This window comes from Spodoptera frugiperda, chromosome 26 (genome assembly GCF_023101765.2).
Source record: "Spodoptera frugiperda isolate SF20-4 chromosome 26, AGI-APGP_CSIRO_Sfru_2.0, whole genome shotgun sequence".
In the NCBI taxonomy this organism is placed as follows: domain Eukaryota; kingdom Metazoa; phylum Arthropoda; class Insecta; order Lepidoptera; family Noctuidae; genus Spodoptera; species Spodoptera frugiperda.
In genome coordinates, this window is record NC_064237.1 from 9,409,048 (window position 1) to 9,434,963 (window position 25,916).

At 36.6% G+C, this 25,916-nt stretch overlaps 4 protein-coding genes across 6 annotated transcripts in view; 1 reads left to right on the forward strand and 3 right to left on the reverse strand.

Moving 5' to 3' along the window:
* LOC118264242 (UNC93-like protein MFSD11) overlaps nt 1–2,448 on the reverse strand; it is a 30,744-nt gene extending 28,296 nt beyond the window's left edge. The window contains exon 1 of the mRNA XM_035576687.2: nt 2,099–2,448. Within this exon, the coding sequence (XP_035432580.1) occupies nt 2,099–2,185 (87 nt within the window). The 5' untranslated portion in view covers nt 2,186–2,448. The remainder of the gene's footprint in view (nt 1–2,098) is intronic.
* A 461-nt stretch (nt 2,449–2,909) lies between these two features.
* Nucleotides 2,910–14,875, forward strand: LOC118264311 (rho GTPase-activating protein 44). 2 transcript variants are annotated; one of them, XM_035576783.2, is made up of 6 exons: nt 2,910–3,293; nt 3,526–3,776; nt 3,870–4,045; nt 5,060–5,303; nt 10,896–11,045; nt 11,895–14,875. In XM_035576783.2, exons 1-6 carry the CDS (start codon nt 3,241–3,243, stop codon nt 13,874–13,876), a joined length of 2,856 nt encoding a protein of 951 aa, XP_035432676.2. In that variant the 5' UTR covers nt 2,910–3,240; the 3' UTR covers nt 13,877–14,875. The 2 variants fall into 2 exon arrangements, with proteins under 2 accessions (XP_035432676.2, XP_035432677.2); XM_035576784.2 differs by lacking the exon at nt 2,910–3,293 and adding an exon at nt 3,322–3,431.
* A 107-nt stretch (nt 14,876–14,982) lies between these two features.
* Nucleotides 14,983–20,058, reverse strand: LOC118264241 (tyrosine--tRNA ligase, mitochondrial). Its single transcript, XM_035576686.2, has 8 exons — nt 19,698–20,058; nt 18,999–19,146; nt 18,458–18,636; nt 17,899–18,115; nt 17,364–17,442; nt 16,611–16,886; nt 16,144–16,332; nt 14,983–15,166 (listed from the first exon to the last, which is right to left on the reverse strand). Exons 1-8 carry the CDS (start codon nt 19,832–19,834, stop codon nt 15,003–15,005), a joined length of 1,389 nt encoding a protein of 462 aa, XP_035432579.2. The 5' UTR covers nt 19,835–20,058; the 3' UTR covers nt 14,983–15,002.
* A 574-nt stretch (nt 20,059–20,632) lies between these two features.
* Nucleotides 20,633–25,893, reverse strand: LOC118264252 (phosphoribosyl pyrophosphate synthase-associated protein 2). 2 transcript variants are annotated; one of them, XM_035576700.2, is made up of 7 exons: nt 25,671–25,893; nt 25,447–25,560; nt 25,127–25,246; nt 24,238–24,526; nt 23,642–23,811; nt 23,303–23,411; nt 20,633–23,044 (listed from the first exon to the last, which is right to left on the reverse strand). In XM_035576700.2, the coding sequence occupies exons 1-7, from the start codon at nt 25,688–25,690 to the stop codon at nt 22,739–22,741; spliced, it is 1,128 nt and encodes a 375-aa protein (XP_035432593.1). In that variant the 5' UTR covers nt 25,691–25,893; the 3' UTR covers nt 20,633–22,738. The 2 variants fall into 2 exon arrangements, with proteins under 2 accessions (XP_035432593.1, XP_035432594.1); XM_035576701.2 differs by having other exon boundaries at nt 25,697–25,876.
* Nucleotides 25,894–25,916: the final 23 nt, after the last annotated feature.

Below are 25,916 nucleotides of genomic sequence, written 5' to 3' on the forward strand. Positions count from 1 at the left end.
CTATTGAAACTAATTGCTTACTAAACATTTTACTGTACTCTTGTCACATTAGTTACACGTGTCTAAGGCATTTTAGATTTCGATACGCAATCATGGTTTTTAGGTATAGAAACTACACCTAAGATAAATGTAATGTAGAGCACCTTTCAGCGAGGTAGAGTGCCGATATCTCCGCGAAGTAGCTGGGAGTGGTGGGATGCGACAGGCTTGAAAATCACCCAAGAGACAGAGTATTAAAGAGACCTATGTCCAGCAGTCGACGGAAACAAGCTAATGATAATGCTTTATATCACATTTCTAAATATAATTATAGCCTCAATGGAAATGACGGGTAATTACAAATGAAAGCTATAGATTTTATGTTTAACGTGGTGTGGGGCACTAGCATTTTCTGTGTCGTGGGTCATTAAAATATTATACTTATTTATTAACATATGTGTTTTAATTTAGGGACTTTATAAAAATTAAGATTGTTTTTTAGACAACCACAACAAGAATCCGATGATACGTATCAGCTAATCTACTGCACATTTTTAACATTACGCGCGATCAGTGGACCGCGACTTTTAAGTAATAGATTCCCCAATAAATTATACTTTCATAGATACATAGTTAGATACGCGAAATTATCTTTGTATAATTAGATTAGGTACATATTCGTTTTAGAGTCAGTCCGCACAGCGAAATAAATTTCGCGCGGTTAAATTTCGTACCGCGTCGCGTCATAATAACAACCGACAACTTTTATCACCTGTACAGACTGTTCCATGATATTATTATAATTATATTCCAATATTCCAATGTTCCAGGACCAATATCAAACACTCGTATTTTTGGTTTTTGTACTATTAATTAATTTGATAATACCAACTAAAGCATATTCTCTTTCCATATAACTAGTAATTTTAAACAGTTTACATTCAACTTCCTACATTTTAAGACACTGAACTACATGTATTTATGTATTTCTCATCACTATCTATTGTTCCCACACCAACCAAACACATTGTTTTGTAAACAATGACAATGTTACATTAAAAAATATAAACAATATTACATTTACTAAAAACAATGACTAGAAGAAAGTCATTATTTTTATTTTTCTTATGAGTTTGCTTTTATTAGCTATGGACATTAGCATTTTATACAAAGTTATTTTATAGAGAACTAGTTACATGAAATTTGTCAAAATATGTGTTAGTAATGCCATCTGAATTTTATTTGGTAGAAGAAGTGAAGCAGACCCTGGCCCTAAGCTGAATAAGATATTAAATAAGAATACACTGCTTGTTAAATATCTTCCTTTAGTCATATCTTATAAGACAAGAAGACATGACTTAGAATATTGGAGAAAACAAAAAATCACAGATATAAATTCTGTCCACCACTTTAAAACATACAAAGGTATGATAATATGGATAAAACAATCAAAATAATTCACAATATCCACCCACATAAATTCTTATCAGACTAGGAAGAATCTATGGTAGGATGTGAACATTATTACACAATAGAATTCATCTATGTACTTAGTAAACTGTTAATAATGATAACAGCAAATTAATAAACGAAACATTAAATAGAAACTGTTTTAATTTAAACACTTAGTTCTACAAAAAAGGAGGAATCTTCTCTATGGATATTGTTTTCTAATAAGAAAAAAAGAAGGATGTTCTCTATACTTTTTTTTCTTTACAGATTGAGATGTTCTTATTTTAAAATTTATAGGTATGTCGGTACTAACAATTCCAAGGTCACGTCTTGACATTTATTTGTATTGATTCTGCCACTTGCGGAATGTGATCCTTTCTACGAGTTCTACAACATAGTGTGCATGACCCAGGAAATTATTAACAGTGCACTACTACTATTATAGTGAAACTTCGTTTTCTAATTTTAATATGCACAGTGTGCAATAATTAATTATTCATGGTAAAGTTGTTTTAAAGCATGTTTAATATTATTTTCATTGTTGTTTATTAGTTTAAAAACTTTATAGACACGTTAAATTATAGTAAAATTGATGTTACGTATTGTAAACAAAGCACGTCCAAAATAATTATTATATCATAGGTAGGTATAAAACAATGTAACTTACCTCTATATTTCCCATAGTTTGAAACGCCGTGAAGACGAACATAAACCCAAATCCAAGGATTATAACGTTTACGAATTTTCGATTCATTTTGTAGATGATTATGTTACGGAACTAAACTAAAAAAGTTAAATTATTTTCTACAAACTAGATGCGATACGTATGCTAATATGATACGACACAGGACTCAACAGTCCAACTTCTAAAAGAGAACTGAGTTGTTGACGTATTTTTCAATGATATTACACGCAACTCTGATCTCCCTCCACCGCTAAGCGAGCAATAAAAGCAAAGAAATTATGTTTTCTTACATGTAAATAAATACACGACACGAAGCCTGTTTTATCTGTCAATGAATGGATGTCAAAACTGTCAAATTTGATTTAATGACATTACTGACATTTATTGCCTTTTTTATTTTCTGGTTTGGTACTTGAACTTTTGCTACTTTCAATACGACTCGTTTATTTTTGTTTTTATGATTATGCAGTTGTATTTGTATAAATAAATGTACGTTATGGCCGTGGGTATATTATGTGGCATGTCTTATTTAATAATTGTGCAATGATATGTCTACTACGCTTTATATATTAATTAATAATTATTATAGAAAATTATATTTAATTTTAGACTTAACATATTTTAAGAAATGAAGGTTCAATCGCTATTAATATTTCGGTAACATTAAATGTAATCACACCAAATCATCGCAATTCGCAACATTAATGCTACGCCAACGTTTTGTTCACTCCATTTTACGTTTAATTAGCACCCATAGATTATATAAACTAACTTGTCTGTACTCTTCCTTCTTTGATTTATTTAGTAATTAGATATTGTCTGTGCTTATTTTATTTTTCTGATTCATCGAGTGATAGATATTACTGGATTTAAATACGTAAAATTACAAACAAATATGTTAATTTTAGTGTTTTAAGTGATCAATGGAAATGTAGTGCCTTATTGTGAATGTTATGTGGTTTCATTTACGTATAATTTCACTGCTTCATCTTTGATGAGGATGATCTCATTGACGTTCTGACATTACAGTCTTTTTAGCGGATTCTTGATCGTTTTATTATTTTGCTATTGGGTCCAATGACCTTGTAACTTAAAAATAATTTCATCGAAATTTAATAGTGACAATGAGGAAACAGTTTTATAAGGTTAAGCAACTCGCCGACCAAACGTTTTCAAGGTATTAATATGTACTTTACACTATCTTAGCTATCTGATAAGATTCACCTCTTTGTGGGTTTGGCCCGTTGTTATTGTAATCCTTAACTTGTATCAGTTGCATTAGGACCGATGCAGAAACTAGTATCATGAGAAAGAAGTAATATTTTTCCTTTGAATTTATTTTATTTGCAAACAATTTTTGATGTAGTAGTTAATTTAAAAAAAAATGTTAATAATTAAATTATTTTCAGGTCAGGTAAAGCAGAAGGTTTGACAGATGAGTTACAGACAGCGGACAGAAAGGTAGAACACTTGAGAAATGCCTTACAGTTGGTTAGCAAACGGTTGTCAACGGGAGCTGGCAGTACACAGGGCCAGGACCCAGCAGCCAGAGAGAAAAGACTGAAGAAACTGCCAGAATACCTCCTTGGATTGTCTATGTGTGAAGCCAGTAATTTTGATGATGACGATAGCATTTTAAAATACATTTTATATGAATGTGGTGAGTATCCTATTAAATATTCAATATTCTAATTAGAATTAATGGGAAAATTCTATATAGGTAAATAATCAAACAATTCAATTTTCCTTCTAGGTAAAACTGAAAAATTCTTGGCCAATGAGATAGCTGAACATGAACTGAAGGTGGAACAGTTAGTTTGTGCACCATTAACAACTATTAGTGACCAAGATCTTCCGGCCATAATGAAAGCTAAGAAACACCTCAATAGACTTATGAGTGAAAAGGAATCGGCCACTAGCAGATATCATGTGAGTTATATCTGTGATCTTATTTATCTAAACTTATCAGACTGTTGAGTTTAAAGATGAACTTCTTACATTTTCTTATCAGAAACTATATATAATAGATTTTGTCACATAAACAAAACCTTTAAACCATGTTGTGATACTTGAGATGTTTTCAATGTCAATTTAATCTGTTTATCTTGAACATATCTATATAAAACGTGAAGCAAATTCACAGAGGAGATGTCATAACTGAATTTCCCTTTAAAATAATGCATGACACTTTATTTATGGGGAGCATGGAATGTTACATACCATGCCCCGTCTATTTTCCAACATGCAGTCCCATACAAACATGTTGCCAATTGTCCACATTTTAATGTGCCACTTTCTGAGTGCTTATAACATTTTACTTATACTAGCATTAGTTAGGTAAAGCCTATTTATAGTTGCTTCATGATATAAAGTCACAGTTCTGTTCCAATAGGGTAGGCAAAAGCATCACAGTGCCATATAATTATGATTTTTACTTAGCTTCAATAATTTTTGTGCATTTAGTTATCATATATTTATATAAACAAACCATTCAACAGCACACTATGTTTGGTCTGTGTATTGAATCTTTCCTATGTGGTCAGTATAAATATGCTAGTAGAAGATTAGGTAGTAAAGAAATGCCTGCCTAGTTAAACACTAACATTGCTTTTATTCATTTTATCCATCTAAAATCTGTAACACACTGTCTATTGTCATAAATCTACACCTAACCTACTAACCATAAAATGAAAACAGGAAATATGTGCTTAATTGTATCTATTTTCAAACATACATTAATTAGCCAATATGAAATTTAATTACTTTTATTTATAATTGTGACTGCTTTCATTGTTTTAGTAAATTGTGTTTGCAATAAGCATTTTCACTTAGATCAATCCTGTTTTATGGTTATTTATTTTGATTAGATATTTGATATGATTAACTGAAAATGGTGATTCATGTGATAAAAAGCACTGTGTGTAACGTAATTGTTTCTTTTAGCACTTAGAACGTCAAAAAGAAGAGAATCCAACAAAATTAAATGCCGCAAGAGAAGAGTTGGAAGATGTTGGAATCAGAGTGGAGGCTGCAAGGGATGCCCTGGCCGCGGACATGTTTGCACTTGTCGCGAAAGAGGCCCAGCTTGCCCACACTCTACTGCAATATGTTAAACTACAAAGAGCTTACCATGAGTCCGCATTACATTCCTTACAAGACACTGTTCCGGAGCTAGAAAGATTTATTAGTAAGTACAATGATTTGTTGAAACTTAAACATGTAGTTTAGTGTTAGTCTTAGTATGATCATTCATTCATAATTTCTATACTTTGTCTTTTTTTCTTTTATAGTACTTTACATACATAATTAAAAGATATTTGAAGTAATCCTTCTAATTAGTATCTAACTTAACTTAAAATACTATAAAATTATAGTTACATATTTTTCGCCTCCATTTGTCTCTATTAACTTTCCTCGTTAATTATTTTCCTAGTATTTATTTTACAATTTTACTTTTTGAAATTTTCTTTTCATACTTACTTTTTTTCATTTGTAATAAATAAAAAGTTTCTTTCAAGTATTGGTTTATTTGCATTTTAATCTATACTAAGTCAGTCAGAGTTATTAATTTTGTCCTTACCATTGGTAATGTATCAGTAGAATATTTTTCATCAATTATCTATCAGACACCATCACAGCTCAAAACTTTTTTCTCTCATAGTCATTTTAATTTTGATCTAGACACACGGCAGTGTGTCCGCCAAGTTCGAGCAAAAAAACCGACACACCGGCCGTGGGTTATATTACACGAACCATTTCGGGCCAAGTTCGACCCACCTATAACTCAAAATCTATTTTATCTACGCATATGAAATTTCTAGTATCTATCGAGATCTACTTACTTATCTAAAATACAAAATTTCATTAATGTACCTATTGTAGATCTTGAGATATTGACGTCAGAAAATCGCTATTTTTACTATACACTCACTGACTGACTCACTCACTCATCAAAAACCTAGACCACTTCCAATAGTCGTATTGACTTGAAATTTGGCATGGAGATAGGTCTTTAGGTCAAGGTAAAGGAAAAAATCTGAAAATGGCCAAGTGTGAGTCGGTTTTAAAAATAATGAAGGTGTAAATTCATACCCCTAAGGAACTAAAACAAAAAAAATATCTATATCTTCCAATGGTCGTACCGACCTAAAATTCGTTACGAAGATTTGTATTTAGTCAAAGTAAAGTAAAATAAGAAAAAAGAAAATAAACCTTACAAAAATAAATGAAATCCCACCCAAAACATAAATGTGAAAGGATGCCAAGTTCGATAATATTGGAATGCTTCGCCTATAAAAGAAGTGAGATCTAAATAAGTACCAAGTTCCATACACAGACCTCAGTTAAAAATGATATAACTTGGCAAGTTTTAATAGAAAATTATATACTTGACTCATTGCGTTTAGTAGGTTTATAACAAAGTGTGTGAAAACTTGCCAACTTGTTATATCATTTTTAACTGAGGTCTGTGTATGGAACTTGGTACTTATTTAGATCTCACTTCTTTTATAGGCGAAGCATTCCAATATTATCGAACTTGGCATCCTTTCACATTTATGTTTTGGGTGGGATTACATTTATGTCTTACTGCCATACTCAGAGACATTTACAAGTTATTTAAACTATTCCTTAGTAACAATTTTGTTCCGTAAACAATTGCTAAGGATTGCAGTTAATTACCAAAATTTCCGAGCATCGGGGATCGCGCATCGATCTCCGGCCACCTTAAATGTGGGTCTGCGCAAGGCGAGCAAGGGTAGCTCGCCGTCTGCAGACCTGCATTTTCGACCAGAACCAGACCAGTGTGTAAGGTGCCTCACGTTCAAAGCAGGAGTAGGAACGGGGTGGTTTTTAGTCAGTAAGAGTCTAACACTCCCACTTGCGTCGTCCAAGGCGAGAGAAGTCATTGGATGATTTGCCCACCATAAAAAAGTACCATTAAATTACTCTTGAGTATGGCAGTTAACATAATCTACAGTTCATTAGTGACCTTTGTTTTATAATTAGATGTCTGTGCGAATTGTTTTATCAACATCCTTTTAATATTCAATAATCATTACCATACCAATGATATGCAGGCCAGTCAGTTAGGAATACTAAAAGGGAAATATCAAAATTATCCTCCATTGCATTGGTTAGTTGTTATCACTTTGATTGTAACTTTATTTATATGCCACAACAGGATATAGAATAGTCATAATTTGTGGGGTTTTTTTTTATTGTAGTGTGATCAAAGTGTGGGTATCAAAGCTAAACAGAAATATTTGATTACGCATTGGAATTATTAAGGAATTGTCCCTGTTAAAATATAACATGGTTAGAAAATATCCTATGTGGTGCGTTTGCACCCACGAAATTAACATGTGGATTACCAAAAAAAACTATGCGGGAATCTAACCCACGATACGCTTGTGGCAGTTGCACAGTAGCTAGTTGGTCCGCCTCTACGCCGCCGTACAACTGCACTGCATAGTTAATCGATAATATAAAATCAAAATTATAGTGTTAAGTACTAATTTCAATTTTACTTTGATGTTCATACCTGCATAGGTATTACTAAGTACACATAAACGTCAGTGATTGTATGCCGTATGTGGCGGATCACGGCATGAGCACATTTTACGTAACCTTTATGTAACCTGTGAATCACAAATAAACCAACCAACCACCACACCGCACAGTGATATTAAAATAAGTACCTTTGAATTTTAATAAATCAAAATTACAAATGATACCAAAATTAATTATTTATTGAAATGAGTAGCCCTATCGCCGTACTCAGAGTCATTTAATGGTTACTTAACTCAGTCGTTAGAATATTGTTTTCGGAACAAAATCATAACTAAGGAAAGAATAAGAATAGTAATCATTAAATGTCTCCGAGTACGGCAGTAAGCATAAGTACCAACAACATGGAACATCATACAATTGAATGGCTCCAAATCTTCGTTCAATAAATTACGTATGCTTCCTTTGGATCGGCGTAATGTATACATCCGTCGTGGACACATACAGACATACACGTATGGTACGTAGGTACATCAACATAATACTTCCGCCAGACTACTGGTGGACTGTACCAATTTAGCGACGTACGCAACCATAGCTGTTGAATATGTTGTATTATTTATTTTGTACATGAAAGACTTACAGGATACAGCTAACAAAAAAAAAACTAAAAAATGGTAAATTATATAACTTAATGCGTTAGTGAGGCCCTTTATAAAATATTTACACTTACACAAGAACTAACTTATACACTACTAACTTAAACACTTTACTAACTATAACTTTACTATGTCATTCAATATAACATACACGCGAGTGAGTAGTAAAAACATACCCTATAATGAGGTAAATAGAAACAAAAACGGTAAATATGTATTGGGAATTGTTCATAGTACCTTTTTACCCCTCTTTCGTTCCTATTCACCCTGTTTGACTGTACATACTAAGTGTTCAACAGAAATAGGTAGCTATACCATTAATGTCCTACCACATTATAGGGAAGCTATAAATAACAACACATTTCGTTGGAAGATATTTATTACAAAAAAAAAAACGTTTTCATTGTTCCAACCATTTATTTTTCATAATAACAATTTCATGCAGAATAAATCGAATGAAGTCGTCAAATCAGTCAAAAACGAATTCGTTTGAGTATTCATAAATACAGTAATGTTACTAAAGTACCAATAGGATTGGACAAAAAATGCTCGAATCCTTGATTCTGTTCAAGAATGGTAAAAAGAAATATTATTTCTATTGACTAAATACTCAGTTTGTAACTAAAAGGTACACTACATATTATATACAATGTGATAGGGGCGGGACTTCTAACCCGTTAAGGCTGAGTACTACATCTAGTTTTATCGACAAAAAAAAAATAGCAGGTTGAACTCCTAATTGAAAATATTGAAAAATAGTGATTTTTTCGGTAAAAATTATTCACATTTTTTTTTCTCACCAAAATATTATCAAACATATGAAAAGAGAAATGAATTAGTTAGCCAAGGTTATTAGCTACCGTTTGTCGTATTTTTTTTTGTTTCTACGACGCATACAACCATTGATATCAAAAAATAAATATAAAAATAGCCATAATTTTTAGGGGAGGGGATTCGACCCCTTCGACCCCCGACTTTTGTCGATAAAATTAGATGTAGAACTCAGCCTTAACGGGTTAGAAGTCTCGCCCCTATCACATTGTATAATACATAATTACATATGAATAATAAAGTAAGTACCTACTCACGATCTATATTTTCCTTTTCTATTCCTTACATGGTTTGGTTACCTATTAGGTTGACAGTGCAAATTCAAATTGGAAACGCCCATCGTCAAAATATCGTTTTTCCTGTGAATGAAGTATAATTTATTATACGTAATATTCAACGATCTTTGTAGTTTTCATTTTGGGCGTTTATAAATATCAGTGTTAAAGAGCATCTTCAAAAACTTCATATTTACTTATATGTACTAGCTTCTGCCAGTGACTTCGCCCGAGTATCCTATCCAAGCAATGCCCGTTAGGGGGGGGCGAGATGGGCCGATGGCCCAGGGCGACAAAGTCTGGGGGGCGCCAAAAAAATTAAAAACTACTACTAACACTTGATATTGCTTTCCTCAAGTGGGCGCCACAATATTTTCGCCCGGGGTGTCAGTCCTATCACCCAAGTCAGCTCATACCCTGTCTGTATACCAAATTTCATCAAAATCCGTTCAGTAGTTTCAGCGTGATTGAAGGACAAACAGCCAAACAAACAAACATTGTGTAATATAGGACGGAAAACACATTAGTTTTAATATTCAAATATTTTTGACAGCCGGATACATATGCTTTTATGCTATACCTAATATGGCAAACATACGTACATATATGCAGGAACAACAGATATTTGTTGCGATCGATGTAGACATACCGGCACATCATAACACCCCAAACTGTGAACCTTCTCAGTAAATTTTCGACTTTATAAACGAAGTGATAAAGTTGGAAATCCAAATGACGTTTGTCACTTGAGGATACTATGGTTCGATAGCGTCTCTACTTCGTTTGCTTCCTTCTATTTCAAGCATACTTATACATACAGCTATGAATATTAATTAAAAGGTGATTGATAAACACTTGGCTAGAAACAAATGCATACATACACACACATTTTCACTTCTTACCTTCTGATTTATTTGAATAAAGACCTAGCGTGGTCAGGCCTCCCTTTAAATGTGTCCTAGAAACATGCACTTCAAAAATAGGAAGGAACTAAGAATTGTCATAAGTCAAAGTTGGCTTCCAAACCAACTGTACATTCAAAGACTTTGTTGCATGATGATAATCAGTGCTGTGGATAACCCCACGGCTAGGTGAAGATATCTGCGACTCTGATGATGGTACTTCTTCCATCAACCCCTTGTATATAAGACAACAATAGAAAATACATAATGTCTTGCGTGGATCCACGTTTCGGCATACGACGGGTTAAATGATCTGGCATCTGCTGATTTTTTTCTTCCCATGCCGGTAATGGCGGTTACCTGATGGGCAAGGCCTTTGCCAATGGACTAAAATAGTGATTTTTTTTTTTTGGGGTGGAAAATCATCCTATGACTTCTCCCGCCTTGGGGAGGCGAAGAGGGACAGACTCTTACTCACTCACAAAACCATCCCGTTCCTTCTGCTTTTCGAGCCGGAGCCCCGGTGAACCCGCTAGGTAGTCCGCAGCTCCTGGACTAAAATAGTGTAATGATTGTATATTGACATAGTTACCTTTTGTTACAGATGACAGCTCCGTGAAGCCGGTGTTTGGGTATCCCCTAGAGGAGCACTTGAGAGTGACGAATCGTTCTATAGCGTTCCCAATTGAGTTATGTGTGTGCACGTTACACGAGCTCGCGTTGAATGAGGAGGGGCTCTTTCGAATTGCCGGCGGTGAGTAACAGGAAAATTTAGCAATATACTTACAATGTACTGTAGGAACAATTTTCAATAACAAATTAAGCGTTTATTGCTATTGAGTGTACGGTTGGCGCGGTGGCTAGGCAACGTGTAGCGGGTTCGATTCCCTCACGGAGGTTGCTCCGTTGTTCTCTGTGTCATTCACAAATTGTTGTTTCTGGGTGTCATGTGTTTGTGAAATTGTATGTTTGTAAACGCACCCATGACACTGGAGACGTTACACGTAATTCAACTGCTCTATTTATTTACTCTATATGCACTTAAAATTGTGCAGCGGCGAACCTAGGCATTCTCACTTGTCAACCTGGTATAGAGATATTATTATGGTAGGTGCTTTTTCTGCCGTGTCGTATGACTCGAGTGATCTCGGTGCTATTCCCGTGTCTGATAAATGTATTATTAGGTTCGATATTCTCAGTAATAACATGAAGTAAGAAATCTTGCTGGCTGTTTGATCAAAACCAAGCTCATTTCTTGCACCGTTAAAGAAAATGTTTGTAAACTACTAATTGAACAACTATTACAAACAGATGCGTTACCATTAAGCAAAAGGTATTCAATGAATAAGAAATAACAATAACTTGAATTAATTTGGTTGTGTGTTAGGTTTGTGACTATTGAAACCTAGTGTAATGGTGTGCGTGTAATAAACACCGGCTTTAACACGCATTCAACCGTGTTCAATGCATTACTTGAATGCTTTAATGTTATATTATGTAGAGCTGCGGTCATGCTCTCATAACACGTATATTATTAGAACAGATTACTGCTATTGTTGTTATCATAACATCGCCAGTACTAAACTACGTCTGTCTCTTTCAGGTACTTCCAAAGTACGCAGGATGAAGCTGTCTCTGGACGCGGGCCTGTTCAACGTGCCGCTCCCCCGGGACTACCGGGACATGCACGTGGTCGCCTCGGTCCTCAAGAGCTACCTCCGAGAACTGCCCGAACCATTATTGACGTACCGACTCTACGAGAACTTCGTGAACGCATCCCGTCAGCCCTCAGAACAAACTCGACTTAACGCTATCTGGGAAGCCATACACTTACTGCCCGAGGCTAATTTCCAAAATCTTAGGTATCTTATAAAATTTTTGTCTACTTTGACACAGAACCAAAGTACAAACAAAATGACGCCGTCGAACCTCGCCATCGTGATCGCTCCCAACCTGCTGTGGGCCGCCGACGAGAGCACCTTCGACATGAACATCACCACCGCCGTCAACTGCATCGTCGAGCTGCTCATCAAACACGCAGACTGGTTCTACAAGGACGACATCAACTTCTTCATTTCATTCACCAAAGAGGATCTACTTCCAGATCAATGCGAGTACGGGTTTTCACCCAACTTCGTGCACGGCATGAACCAGACCGCCGCCCTCAGTCAGGAACCGGCCAACGGCGACTACGGCAGTATGAGCCGGTCCATGTTCGACTACAACCACCAGAGCCTGGGCAAGGTCTCGGACGGGGGCGGCCGACACTCGAGGAGCAACAGTCACGACACTAGTTTAATATTGCTAGAAAACGATATAAAAAAGGCTCAGTCCAACAGCTCATTGTCTGATCAGTCTAGTCCCCCACACGGTAGTCCTAAGCCTATAATGAGGCGAAAAAATAAACCACTCGCTCCAGTGCCGCCTAACTTTACTCCTGACAAAAATAAGAGAGTAGAGCCTCAGCCTCCAGCACAGGAAGTTGTTAAAGAACAAGCAAGTACAAAGATAGATAACGATAAGCCTGCCAAGCCTCCCCGACCCGTGATATCAGACAGCGGCAAGGTGATCTCAGGCGTGCAGACAATAAACCGCTCCACGTACCGACAGAGCCGCGCCATGAAGGAGGAGGCGGCGCGCTCCGGTAGTCGCGAGCATCTCGCCGACACGCGCCGGCAGAGCCTCGAACTAGACAAGGACAAGATCGACGTACTCAAACCACCCGAACCAGGGAAAGAATCCACACTCGTGGTGAAAAATGTAACGGCACAGACTGGAATCGTGAGCAGAATGAAGGTAGTGGGAGACGCATTCAGTGGGCCAGCGTCACTGGGCGCCGAGAGACCCGCGCCCACCGCCGACAAGGTGATAGCGGCGCGACTGCAACCTATCGCCAAGCCGGCCGGCCAGGCCCCGCCGCGGCCCGTGGCGGCCCCGCGCACCATAGTGCCCGCGCTGGCCGACCCTGCCACCGCCGTCCCGCCGGCGCCCGCGGGCTCCGCGCCCGAGCCCAGCGACGTGCAGCTCCGCCACAAGCCGGCCGTGCCGGAGCGGCCCGCCACGCTGCGGCCGCAGAGCTTCCGAGCGCCGCGCTCCTCACTCACCGACGCCCCCGACATAGCGCCCACTGTACTGGAGCGGACTCACATCTACACCGTGGACAAGCAACACCCGACCGTCATACAGGTGGGCGCCAGCGCAGTCAGTGCCGCGGACAAGGAGGTGGACGAAGTGCCGCGCGCGACGGTGCAGCGCACGCACAGCTCGGGCGGGCGCGACGGCGAGCTGGAGGAGCCGCGCAGTCTGTGCGTGGCCAGCCGCCAGCTGTCGCAGTCGGAGGGCGACATCACGGAGTGTCCGTCCCCGCGGCCGCAGCCCTCGCGGCCGCCGCGCCCGCTCGTGCCGGCGCCGCCCCCGCCCGTGTCGGGCCCGGCCGCGCAGGCCCCGCCTGCCCCCGCGCCACAGGCGGCCCAGCCGGCCCCGCCAGTCCCGGCAGCCCAGCCGGCTCAGCCAGCGCAGCTAGCCCAGCCTGTACCGCAGGCCGCCCCGGTTGCGCAGCCACTGAGAGAGAGTACAGATCTCTAGCCGTCGCTGTTCGTCCCGGTGCCTATGCCGAGATTGAAACGTCGTCGTTGACTCGGACGTTTGACTGCTTCGCAGACGGCGCCACAACTTGTTTGCTACGATACTGGTCTAAAATACTAATCTAGTTTTCGCAATCGTGAATTTATTATGAAGTCGCAACGAGACTGATGTTCGCTCTTATTTTCTGCTGTGCCGTGTCTCGGTCGCGTAGAAAAAGTTATTTGAGAAACGTTTTTCTTTGCATCAAATGAGTATTATGTATTTATTTTTATAAAAGTGTAGCATTAATAATAAGATAACACGTGATAATTTGAATAATATTATCTATCTATTACCAAATTAGAAATTACAGCTTTTGCGTAATACGTAGGTCTGACGATTAATCATTGACCCCTGGAATATTATTCCAAAAAGACATATCGGTTAGATTGTCTATATAGCTTTTTTATTAAATCTAATTTTATTAAAATAATGGAATGTTGTAAACTAAGTTTGTACAATGAGTGAATGTTGCAATTAATACTTGTGATATTAGAAAAATATAATCACACTCCCGGTCAATGACCGCTAGCGGGAGCATGCACAAATGTAATTGTAACGAACAGCCATATTTTTAATGATTTTTGTGATGGAATATACCACGGAGCACGACACACTCGGCCAGCGCCGGCGAGTCATTTTATTTGCTAGCCATTGTGACGCGTTTTCGACTACTTGGCTGCTACATAGATTTTATTTTTTGTATTCAGAGTTAATTAAATTGTATTTATAAATTAATCCGGCGTTGACCAACTGAACGAGTGCGCTGTGGTAATATTCTGTTGACTTGTCAATGCATTAGATTTAGTAATGGACGCAATGCTGTTTTAATGACTATTATTTTAGCTATAAGTATGTTATGTAGTGTTTACAATCTTATGTGATATGCATTTTATTATTATATACTTCAAGTATACCAGCTTCTGTTGTAAGTATTAATAAAATAGCCCAAACATTAAATTCGATTTTTCATTATGACAAAGCACACCTAACCCAGGCTTATTCGCCAAGTACCTCTTCAATTTTGTCATTATTTTAAGCTAAAGAAATAGTAAATAAAACGAAAGTTTCAGTAAACATTTCTATATTACGTCTGCCATCTTACAATATAATAGTTTCGTTTGCCAACCCTAAGTAAGGACAGTAAGTTAGGTAGTATGTGCGCAGACTGGGTGATAACTTCATCAATCTTCTTCACTTTCTGGTGGTTGATGTAGAAGCCGCCGGCTTGGATAATCCTCATTGCATCGTCTGTAAATAAAAATGGTGTTAGTAAATAAATAAATATTGGGAATATATACATAAGTATGGGATGTGTATCTCAGAAATATATTATCAATAAATTAATATAACATCACACATCTTACAATGCCCAAAGACGGAAGGTTGGCAGCAAGCCTAATGACTGATACATCCATAATATCGAGAATATTCGAAAACTGGAAATGTCCATTGCGCGACTCGGGAATCGAACCCGACACATCTTGGGTGAAGATCGAACGTCCCTTTTAGTGGAGCCTGATCACACTTTCAGGAACTTTGTGTTATCAAAATCTATAATTTGAGTGTAGTATATCTCATCATCAAAGACGCGAGCTATTGGAAAGGCTTAAGGGTGCTTTTCCATCAGAGATGTGCTATGCTACGTTGCTGTGGATGCGTTTGGCTTCCACCAATCATATTCATTGATACACATAGCTTAGCACTGGTGGAAACGGACTCAGCTAAGTCGTATGTTTTTTATATAGAAATGTATGTGCTATGGATGCGTAGGTACTAATGGATGTGTGCTATGGATGGCTTCCCTACTATCGATACATCGCATACTCGTCACATACGCAAAGTAAGGGCCTATGCACACCACGTTTTATAAACGTGCGTTTTAGAAACGCGCGTCGCCGGCGCGTTTTCTCCTTCAGAGCGGTTTGTTGTCGTTTGTATCAATACACACGCGCGTTTGCATCGCTACACACGCGCGTTTGCATCGCTACACACGCGCGTTTGCATCGCTACACACGCGCGTTTGCATCGCGTCTGTATCGCTACACAAGCGCGTCAGGTGTGCAAAGGTCTACAGTCTGCGTCTAACTTGCGTGCGTATCGCGTCTGTATCGCTACAAACGCGCGTCGACGGCGCGTTTAAAAATCGTGGTGTGCATAGGCCCTAAGTATGCTTTCCACCAGAGATGTGCAGGATTATAAAATATAATAATGTCAAGAATACTTACTTTCAGTGGGAAAGCATTTCGCCTTCATGCCGAGTTCCAGTACAGTGATGCCGGGAGACAAAAGTAGGTTCGTTACAGTCGCATTCTCAAATATCTGTTCCAACTCCGCACTGCTAAGGGAAACGAGAGACTTCACGTCTTTGCTATATATCGCCTCTGTTGCTTTCATTGCTCGTTCCAATCCTTCCTCTGGAATTTCAAAAAATAAATAAATAACGTAAAATAACAGACGACGGCGGCTTGGTCATAGCATCGTAATATGACGTAGGTACTTTTATAATAACTATCGTGAGACACACTAAATACAATGGTTCACAAACTCACGTAAATGTATGGATAAAAGCTCTACTAATTTCGAGGTTCGAAACACAATCAGACCTGCCATAACCGCGCAGGGAATAGCTAATTGAGATAACTATGTACCTTAACCTAGCAATAAATCAATACCAGTGGACAATGATACTTACTGCCATGTACTAAAGTCGTAAGTTGATCAGCTAAACAAGTCTGTGGGTATCTCTGTTCGGGATGCTGCTTATGTTTGAACATAATGTCTTGTATTTCCCCCACACTAAAGAATGTGAACAATTTTAGTAGATTCTCAACCTCCGAATCCTTTGTTCTGATGAAGAACTGGTATAAGCCATAAGGGCTAGTTTTCTTTGCATCTAACCAAACAGCATTGCCTGCTGATTTACCGAATTTGTCGCCTTCTTCTGTCGTCACCAGAGGTAATGTGAGACCTGTGAATAATGAGATAATTATGGTTTATTTCCAAAAAGTTATTATTACATGTTTAACTGAAGTAACTTTAAAAGAGCTTTTATTCTTAAGAATCTTATTTTTATGGGACAAAAAGGATGGTGAAATGGCAGTTACGACCGTCACAACCAAGGGAATGGTAGTAAGTCCCTTTAGCATGCAATTTAAATCTTTGAGGAGGGGCTTGAGAGTAGCTACGGTGCTCTCACCCACCGCCGCGCGCGCTTCTAAGAGCCATCAGATCACCACAGATGGGGCTCAGTAGGGCTGATGCCCGACCCGGAGCTGCGGACTATCTAGCGGTTTTGCCGGGTCTTCGGCTTAAAGAGCAGGTGAAGAAACGGGATGGTTTTTAGTTAGTAAGAGTCTGGCACTTCCTTAAAGTCTATACAGAACAGATTAATATCTGTAAGTAACATTTAACTATAGAAAAAAATATGCTGTAGATAGAAACTTACCGTAAACATTTTGCTTCGTAGTTCTGCTAATTAATTCATGTCCAGCACTTATATTGCCCATCTGGTCGCTGCCACCTATCTGAAATTAAACATTTGATTATAGGTCAAATTTACGGATATACTTGACGACTTCTATTTAAGTATTTATATACAAATCTATGCGTAAAATATAAAGTCATTAAATATATTTGACACAATTGGCAAACCAAGGTTCATAACTAATTTATAAATATAGTAAACTGCAATGTCACACCTTTTATTCCCGAAGGGGTAAGCAGAGGTTCACTATACAATTATGTACACCCACATTTCACCACTAGTGTAATAAGTGTCATGTAATAGGGAGTGAGCCTATTGCCATATACTGGGCACAATTCTAGGCTCCATACTACTACTGAGAAATTTTCAAAAGACCATAAAAAGCCCCATAATACTTTGCCCAACCCGGGAATCGAACCCGAGACCCCTTGTTAGGCGAGGTAGTCACATAAATAGTAAACTAAGCATTAAAAGCATTGATAAATCAATATATTACCTGAAACCTGCAGTTGTACTCCTTCAATAAATGTAACCAGTCATAGGACTGAAATATCTGGTAAGCAAATTCAGTGAAACTCATTCCAATTTCCGAGTTAATTCTAGACTGTACACTCTGTTTCAGTAACATTGTACCCATGCGGAAGTTTCTCCCTATTTCACTGACAAATTGTATGGAATCTATACCTCTGTACCAGGATTCATTGTTGACTACCCTGAAACATAAAACCAGAAGATTACAACAATATATTTTATTTAACAACTAAGGATAAAGGAAGACTAACAGCTAACATAACAGAAAGTAGAAATTGTATGTGAGCCTGATAAGTGACTAACAGACACAACTATGTTAAAATATGGTCCCACATGCATCCATATAAAATTAGATTTCTCCAAGGGTAAGAAAGAAAAGCTATGGTGATTTGTTAAGATTATAAACATAACACAATTAGTTATACAATTAATCATTTAAAAAATATTCTAGACACAGAATATCATTATTTTTAATCCAACTGCAAATTACTGATAAATTTAGAAAAAGTTCCTTCTATAATTACTTGATAGGTTTAAGTTTACTTTCATCTTTTGTCCAGATATACTTCTTATGGTTTTCAAACACTGTCTCTAGATTGTTCTTGATACAATTAACATTTTCTTGTATTACTTCACTTTGTAAAGCTATTCGGTCTGTGCTCCTTCCACTTGGATCACCAATGTACCCTGTAGCTCCACCTAACTGGAAAAAATAGCCCAGTTTTGTTAAAAGAAATTAGCAGAGAGAAAATGCACTGTCCCCATTACCCATTCCCCTTTATACATAAGTATGGGTACCTATTATACTTAGTATGGATAAGGTCAAAGTCAAAGCATTTATTTAAATTAATCTTAAATTAGGCACTTTTGAAATGTCAAAATGAATTGTCTGTCAGTGAAGCTAGGTAAAATTCACTCATCATTGTTTTGAAATTTGGTATACAGACAGGGTATGAGCTGAATTGGGTGATAGAACTTTTTATCCTATGGGAATTCTGGTGGAACTGCTGGCAGAAACTAATTAGAAAAAATTAAAAATTTTTTTTTAAGAAAATTAAATCTCACCAAAGCAATAACATCATGTCCTCCTCGTTGCCAATGGAGAAGGTTTATGATAACAAGTAGGTTACCAACATGAAGGCTGTTTGCTGTGGGGTCAAAGCCAGCATAGACGCACTGTGGAGCTCTGTTTAATAAGTCTAATATTTCTGAACTGGAAAAGAAATAAAAAGTAAGTTATAAGTCACAATATAATCTTTAGATTTATTTCATTGTGGGTTCCAGGACATTTATTCAGGGCCTTGAGTGACTTGGTGTTTTCTTAGATGTTGGCTTGGTTTGGAAGATCAAGAACGGCTTGTCTTGATTAAAAATTATTGGTCGAATTTAAGTTTCATAGGATAAGCAAGACAATGCCATAAGCAATGATTACTAGGGCTAGCAGCTTAAGATGTCCTTGAGTATAATGAAGACCACTAAAGACTCATCAACACCCAGAAGACGTCGACTGCTGGACAAAGTCCCTCCTTTGTCGTCAACTAAATCTATACTAATATTATTAAGCTGAAGAGTTTGTTTGTTTGAACGCGCTAATCTCCGGAACTACTGGTCAGATTTGAATATCTCTTTTTGTGTTGTATAATACATTTATCGAGAAAGGCTTTAAAATATCACGCTATGACCAATAGGAGCCAAGTAGAGCGGGTGAAACCGCGCGGAAGTAGCTAGTATTAAATAGATATAATTATTTAAAATTATACATACCCGGCGGAGCTGGGAAACATATCTTGGTACATCCCGCGTTCGCTCAGTTTTAAAATATTTCTGCTGGCATAACTCCGTGTGTAAGATTGTAGCCATGTAGACTTGGACGCACTTAATATTTGTTTTAGTAGCTTCATGTTTTCAAATATCAGGTAATATGAAATATAACCTAATAAGTAATACGAATGTGTCTAAAATCTATAGAGCATTCACTTTAAAAGAAACATAAGTTATGGCTTCAAAATCACAGTTTTCTCTCATAACATTATATAACAGGGTTTATTTTATTTTTCCAGTGAATTCTTATTTTCCCTTGAACTACCTAATCTTTCTTGTTTCTCTCATTCTCTGAACAAATTATTGACAGTTGCCGAGAAAATCATTTCGCTCTTATGGTCATGACATAGAGTTTATAATCAAATGAATTATTTTTGACAGGAAGGATTTCGTTCCAAAATACAAGAATTTGTGTAATTTTGTTAAGATTATTTTTTATTATTTTTTTATGCAAAATAAGTCCAATAAAATTATGTAATTGTGTCATGTGTGATACACGTAACACCACAATATATTTACCAAATATTTGATGACATCGCTAGAGCTTACAAATTACGAAATTAAAATTAGAGGTGTCTTGTCAAAAAGAACAGAACATTCGCTTCAATTTTTTCGAATACTTGGATCATAACGTAACATTCGCCTTGGGTGTTGGCAAAAGTTAAACGCCTTAAACGTTACAATCACTATTCGTCATTTTTAGTTCCATGTTGTTGGGTAAGGTTTGTGCCATACCTACTCCGATTAAAATTCCCTAATGCCACGGTCACTGCCGGGCCCGGGAATCAAACCCAAGACCTGTTTAACAGTCTCATAATAATACTCATAATTTAAGGACAAATTAGGTTTTATTGCTTGAAATGAAAGTCTTATCAAAATATGCCACAATTTCATTTATTTATATATTCTACAATTAATTTATGTATTACAATAATTTGTAGGTATGTCTATGTATGTATTTATTTATCGAGACGTATATATGTTACTTTAGCCAGTCTGTGACCATGATCAGGTATCAGGGATGTTATTTAAACATGTATTCCTTATTTTCATAGCATTCCGATTATAAAGACAAAGGTGACACTAATTACATTACGTATAAATACCTAGCACTGGCGACGCGTAAGCCATATCGATAGCCACATTATACATAAAGATAAATTTCTACATACATTCATCTAATAGTCATTCAAAAGAAAGCTATAATTACCCTATCAACATTTTTAAGAAAAAATATAGACTCGTAATAATATATAACTCTTTCTATAAAATGTAAAAGTCAGAAGGATATCTTCTGTTATAAACATTGCATAATCAACAAACGCTGTGTAAAGCGACTTCGTGACATTATTTATGTATAAGGTACATATGTAAGGTATACCTATTTTTCGATATAAAAAGATAAAAATGTATTTTAAAATATGAAATCGGTAGTAATGTTAGATCTTCAGTCAATCTCAGATTGGTTCTGGCGAAGCAAAATAAAAATATCATGATATGAGCCAGCAAATCAATTTACTCCCAATCAGTTGTTTCTTCAATAGATTTTCGACTGTATTACAAAACAATAGAGTTAAAAATGTATTGAATAAATTTTTCAGTAGTTTGACCAACAAGGGTTGGTATGGTAGATAAGGGGTAGTCTGAGTCCGTAGTGAGAGTTCGTTTTACTTTAACGCGATCAATACTTTAACACTTTTGCCAGCTCCAATTGACCAACCAATCAGAGCGATAAATGCGGCAATGTAAAAAACGGCCCTCTGGTATCCGGATACCCGGTATTGACCAATAGGAAAGTGTATAGCCGTGTATCGCTTTCACGTGTACCAGCTCGTTCTAACATACATTTGTCGCCAGTTATCCGGTACCCAGTGCATGTGAAAAGGCAAAAACAGAAATAACAGACAGCAATTATGACTTACTCACATGAGACATGAAACAGTGATATTAGCTTTAATTCAATACCCACTTCTTTGGGGAACTTTTGCCCAAGTACATATTGCTTAGTACGCTGGACGGAGCTGACTGATCATGATTAATAACGGAAAAAATAATAAACCACTTCGTTATTGAGAAAGGACTCAAAAAAGAAATTAAAATAAAAACTGTCTATACGTTTAGTAATTAATTGATATACATTTAATTCTTAACACACCTAAATTACCTCCACATAATACAACAAAGCCTTCTTATAACTATGATACATTTTATAATTTCTTCTTTTTTTACAATGTTCCCTTGTGTCCTTTTATTTTTGGTATGGAACAATACTAGTTCTACTAGTTTACAAAGTGAGCAAACAAATGCAGTAAATACAAACAAAACGAAATGCATTGTAACATATTAAATACAAAATCAAATAGTGAGTCTGACTGACTGAAGGTGTTCTAATAACATCTTTGCACTTGCCATAAGAGGTATGGATAGTAATCGTTTCAGATTTCAAATAAACATCAAATGTTGATTGAAATCAACAATTATAATAAGCAACCTAAACAAATAGAATACACAAAACAAGGAATTATATAATCATTCCATTCAGAGTTTTATAACCACTAGTAAGAAAACATAATAATACGTAAACACGCCTTTCTTACTTGAAGGGCTAAATAGAAGCTAACATATTCAATATGTGATACTTCTTTATTGTTAAGACATTTATAAATAGCGAGCTTATTGCTGTAAACCAGGCACAATACAAGACTTCACAGTATTACTGCGAATTTCTAAGATCGAGCGATATTATTGCATTTCGCCCGATAATTAAAAACATCGATTCCACGTCGTCCTTTACTCCAAAGTCGACTGAACCATGAACTGTTATAATACTTAATTGAATACTTCATTCTAGTGCAATATCAACATTTGATGGCAATTTTATAAAAATAATAATACAATGGATACAGTGACTATAAAACTCAATTAGGAATATAATACTTAATTAATACTTAACATTAAAACATGGAAAGCTACATCAGGTATGACTAATCTTCGAGGGTTACATTTTTGAACAGGTAAGACATGGACTCCTTGTTGTGGATACGTCTGATCGCCTCGCTGAGCAGCACTGATATGTCGATGGTTTTAATCTTGTTACACTGCATCTTCTGTAGTTCGTGCGGCACCGTGTTGGTGACCACGACTTCATCGATGGGCGAGTCTTCAATAAGTCGCGGCGCATCAGACGAGAGCAGCCCATGGGTTGCCAGTACATAAATTTTATACGCCCCACATTCTTTTAGCACCTCCGCAGCGGCGACAAATGACTGAACATCATCAATCATGTCGTCCTGTAATAAAATACCAATTTACTTCCTGCCTAATGTACGAGTTGATTGTGTGTGATTGTTTGATTATAGTGTGAGCAAGGTTAAAGTATCTAGATATTAAAGGCCCTGTTTCACTATTGCTGGTTAGATGTATGCTAGTATTACTTATGGATATTTTGAAATATCTTTTGTATTAAATGAGTTGCTTAAGCCAAAAGAAATCACGATGTCAGAGGTGAAATTAAGTCGTAATAATGTCATGAAATATGGGATACTTACCACCATAATAGCTATTCTGCCTCCCACATCACCCACCACATTGATAGGCGGCTTCTCCTTAGCTGGATGTACTGGAACTCCCACAGACACATCCATGGTGCGAGATCGACTAGAATATTATTATAAGATTTAGTTTTTATAAATGTATGGTACTTTTGTAGTTTTATTTTTAATCGCAACTAGACCAACCACATTGATGATAACTGATAAATGTCAATTATGTTATCAGATCAGAAATGGAAGCATGTAAATACTAATAATAGTAGTTATTACTGTTATCATAAGCAAGTACTCTTTATCAGTATGGCAATGATTTACAGTATCAACAAAATAACTTACTTAGGTAAGCAAGGAGGTGAGTAGCGCCCATCTACTTCGTCACTTTCAGCTTCCTTCTGTTCACCATGAATCACAGCGATGGCTAATCGTAAACGCTCAGCGTATGAAGTGGCCTTTTTAGCAGACCCTGGATTACGAGCCACTATCACCGAATTTCGGTAATCTGGAATCTAAAATTAAATAATTACATTACTTTTCTTTCTTAACCTATTTGTACCAACATCTTTAACTGGTACTATAATTATAAGAATAGCATGTGATGAAATTATTTATAAAGTGAACAGATGGATATTTTAGGTTAACCAACCTTGCAGGGCAACTCTTTAAGGTAAATTTGGACAAATGCCAAAAGGTAAATGAAACGGAGCTGTGGTAGGAATTTTAAATGGTTGAAACATAATTTATTTGTATGTGAGAGAAATTGTATTATAGGTATATATTATCAACAATTTTGTAGTCCATTGATAGAGGTAATCTCTAGACAAATCTCGTACATGGTCTTAATTTAATTATGCAGTCTTTACACGATCTCTCAAATCGTAAAATAATATAAAATTGAATATCCAGTAGTATTATGAAAACAAAAAGAAACTTACACTTTCTTGAATGTACTGCAATAAGAAGGGAGATGCCCTCAAATTATCAACGGGACACTCATAGAAACCTTGAATTTCCTTTTGGTGAAGGTCCATTGTGATGATATGTGTCAAACCTGATTTACACATCATTTTAGCTAGGAGTTTGGTGACGATGCATCCTCGCTTCCTCATCTTACATTGCTTGCTGTAAGGCAGGTATGGAATCACTCCGACAATGGACCTTGCAGAGGAAGTCTTACAAGCGTACGCCATTATCAATAACTCCATTATGTTGTTGTTTACATCTCTGAAACACAACAGATATGTTATGTTATACACATAAATAACAATATAAAGTGCAAATAAACATTTATTAATAGTTAAGATATTAGTAAATAAAAACTATAAGTACTAAGTAAAAAAGGATTATTTTAGCACTACACATTTTGGCGTTGAAAGTGCAAATTTAATTCGATGTAAAAAAAAACAATGTTATGAGTATTCACACAACACATTACTTTGTATCTGTGACAATAGTACAATGAGAGTTTATACCAACAATAGGAACAGTCTACAAAGTAGTTCCATTACCATGAATACCAAGAATTCAGACTGACTACACACCATTAGTAAAACAATACACAGACATTTAACAATCTCTAGACTTCCAATGATTCCAGTATGTTTCCAACAACCTTGTACATTCTAATTAGACAAATTGTAAATTATTAAATTAAGCATTATAGTTATTTTAAAACAATTTAATATATCAATTATCATTATCATTAACCTGTTTATGAAATTATAACAGTTAAATCAAAATATTGAGATTGTAAACAATTCTAATTATTAAGAAAATCTAGCAGAATATTATGGTTATACAAACATTATTAAATATGATACCCACTTAGTGCCAGTCTGGACAATGTAAATATTTTTTCCACGAATGGAATCAGCAATTTCAACAATAGTTTCCCTGTTTGTTTTGTGATACACTGAGCATCCTCCCTTTCTCACACCAAGGCGACTGTAACAAAACATTTAAGTAAATATACCAGCAAAGTTGTAATAAGTAGTCAGGTTTAATTCAATTACTGTATACAAACCAATAGATACAATATAAATTTTGAATGAGGTCAAACTACTTAACCTCTGCAAGTGTCAAACACTAGGTCAATAATAGAATCCTTGAAATGGAGCTCAAATTGAAGGATGGTATCAACTTACTTAGCAATTAATTCCGCTAGTTCAGGGTGTGAGTTGCCGCTTATGATCACAATGTCTGACGTGGAGTTACCCTCCATATTGCTCTTGCGAGATTTATTTGTGAAACCCACCAGCCTGCAAAATTCATTAGGTTTCCTTATTCAACGGACAATCGACGGCCACATGCGAATCTAACGAATTTAGGGAAGGGACAGCACGTTGGATCAACAAGAAAAACAATAAACCTGGTTTTGTTGAGTAACATAATAACCTGAAGGCAATTTTGTATGTAATACCGCAGAATACAAATTATAACTTCAAATTAAAATAACAACAACGTTACTTTAGAAATCACACGGCTGAAAACATACGTTAGAAATGTATATAATGTGTTACGAGTTGAAATAATAGCAAAATTACGGAATACGAAACGAAATCATCGCCGACCGAGACCATACCATAGACTATACAATACAGTGTTGCTAGCGAGA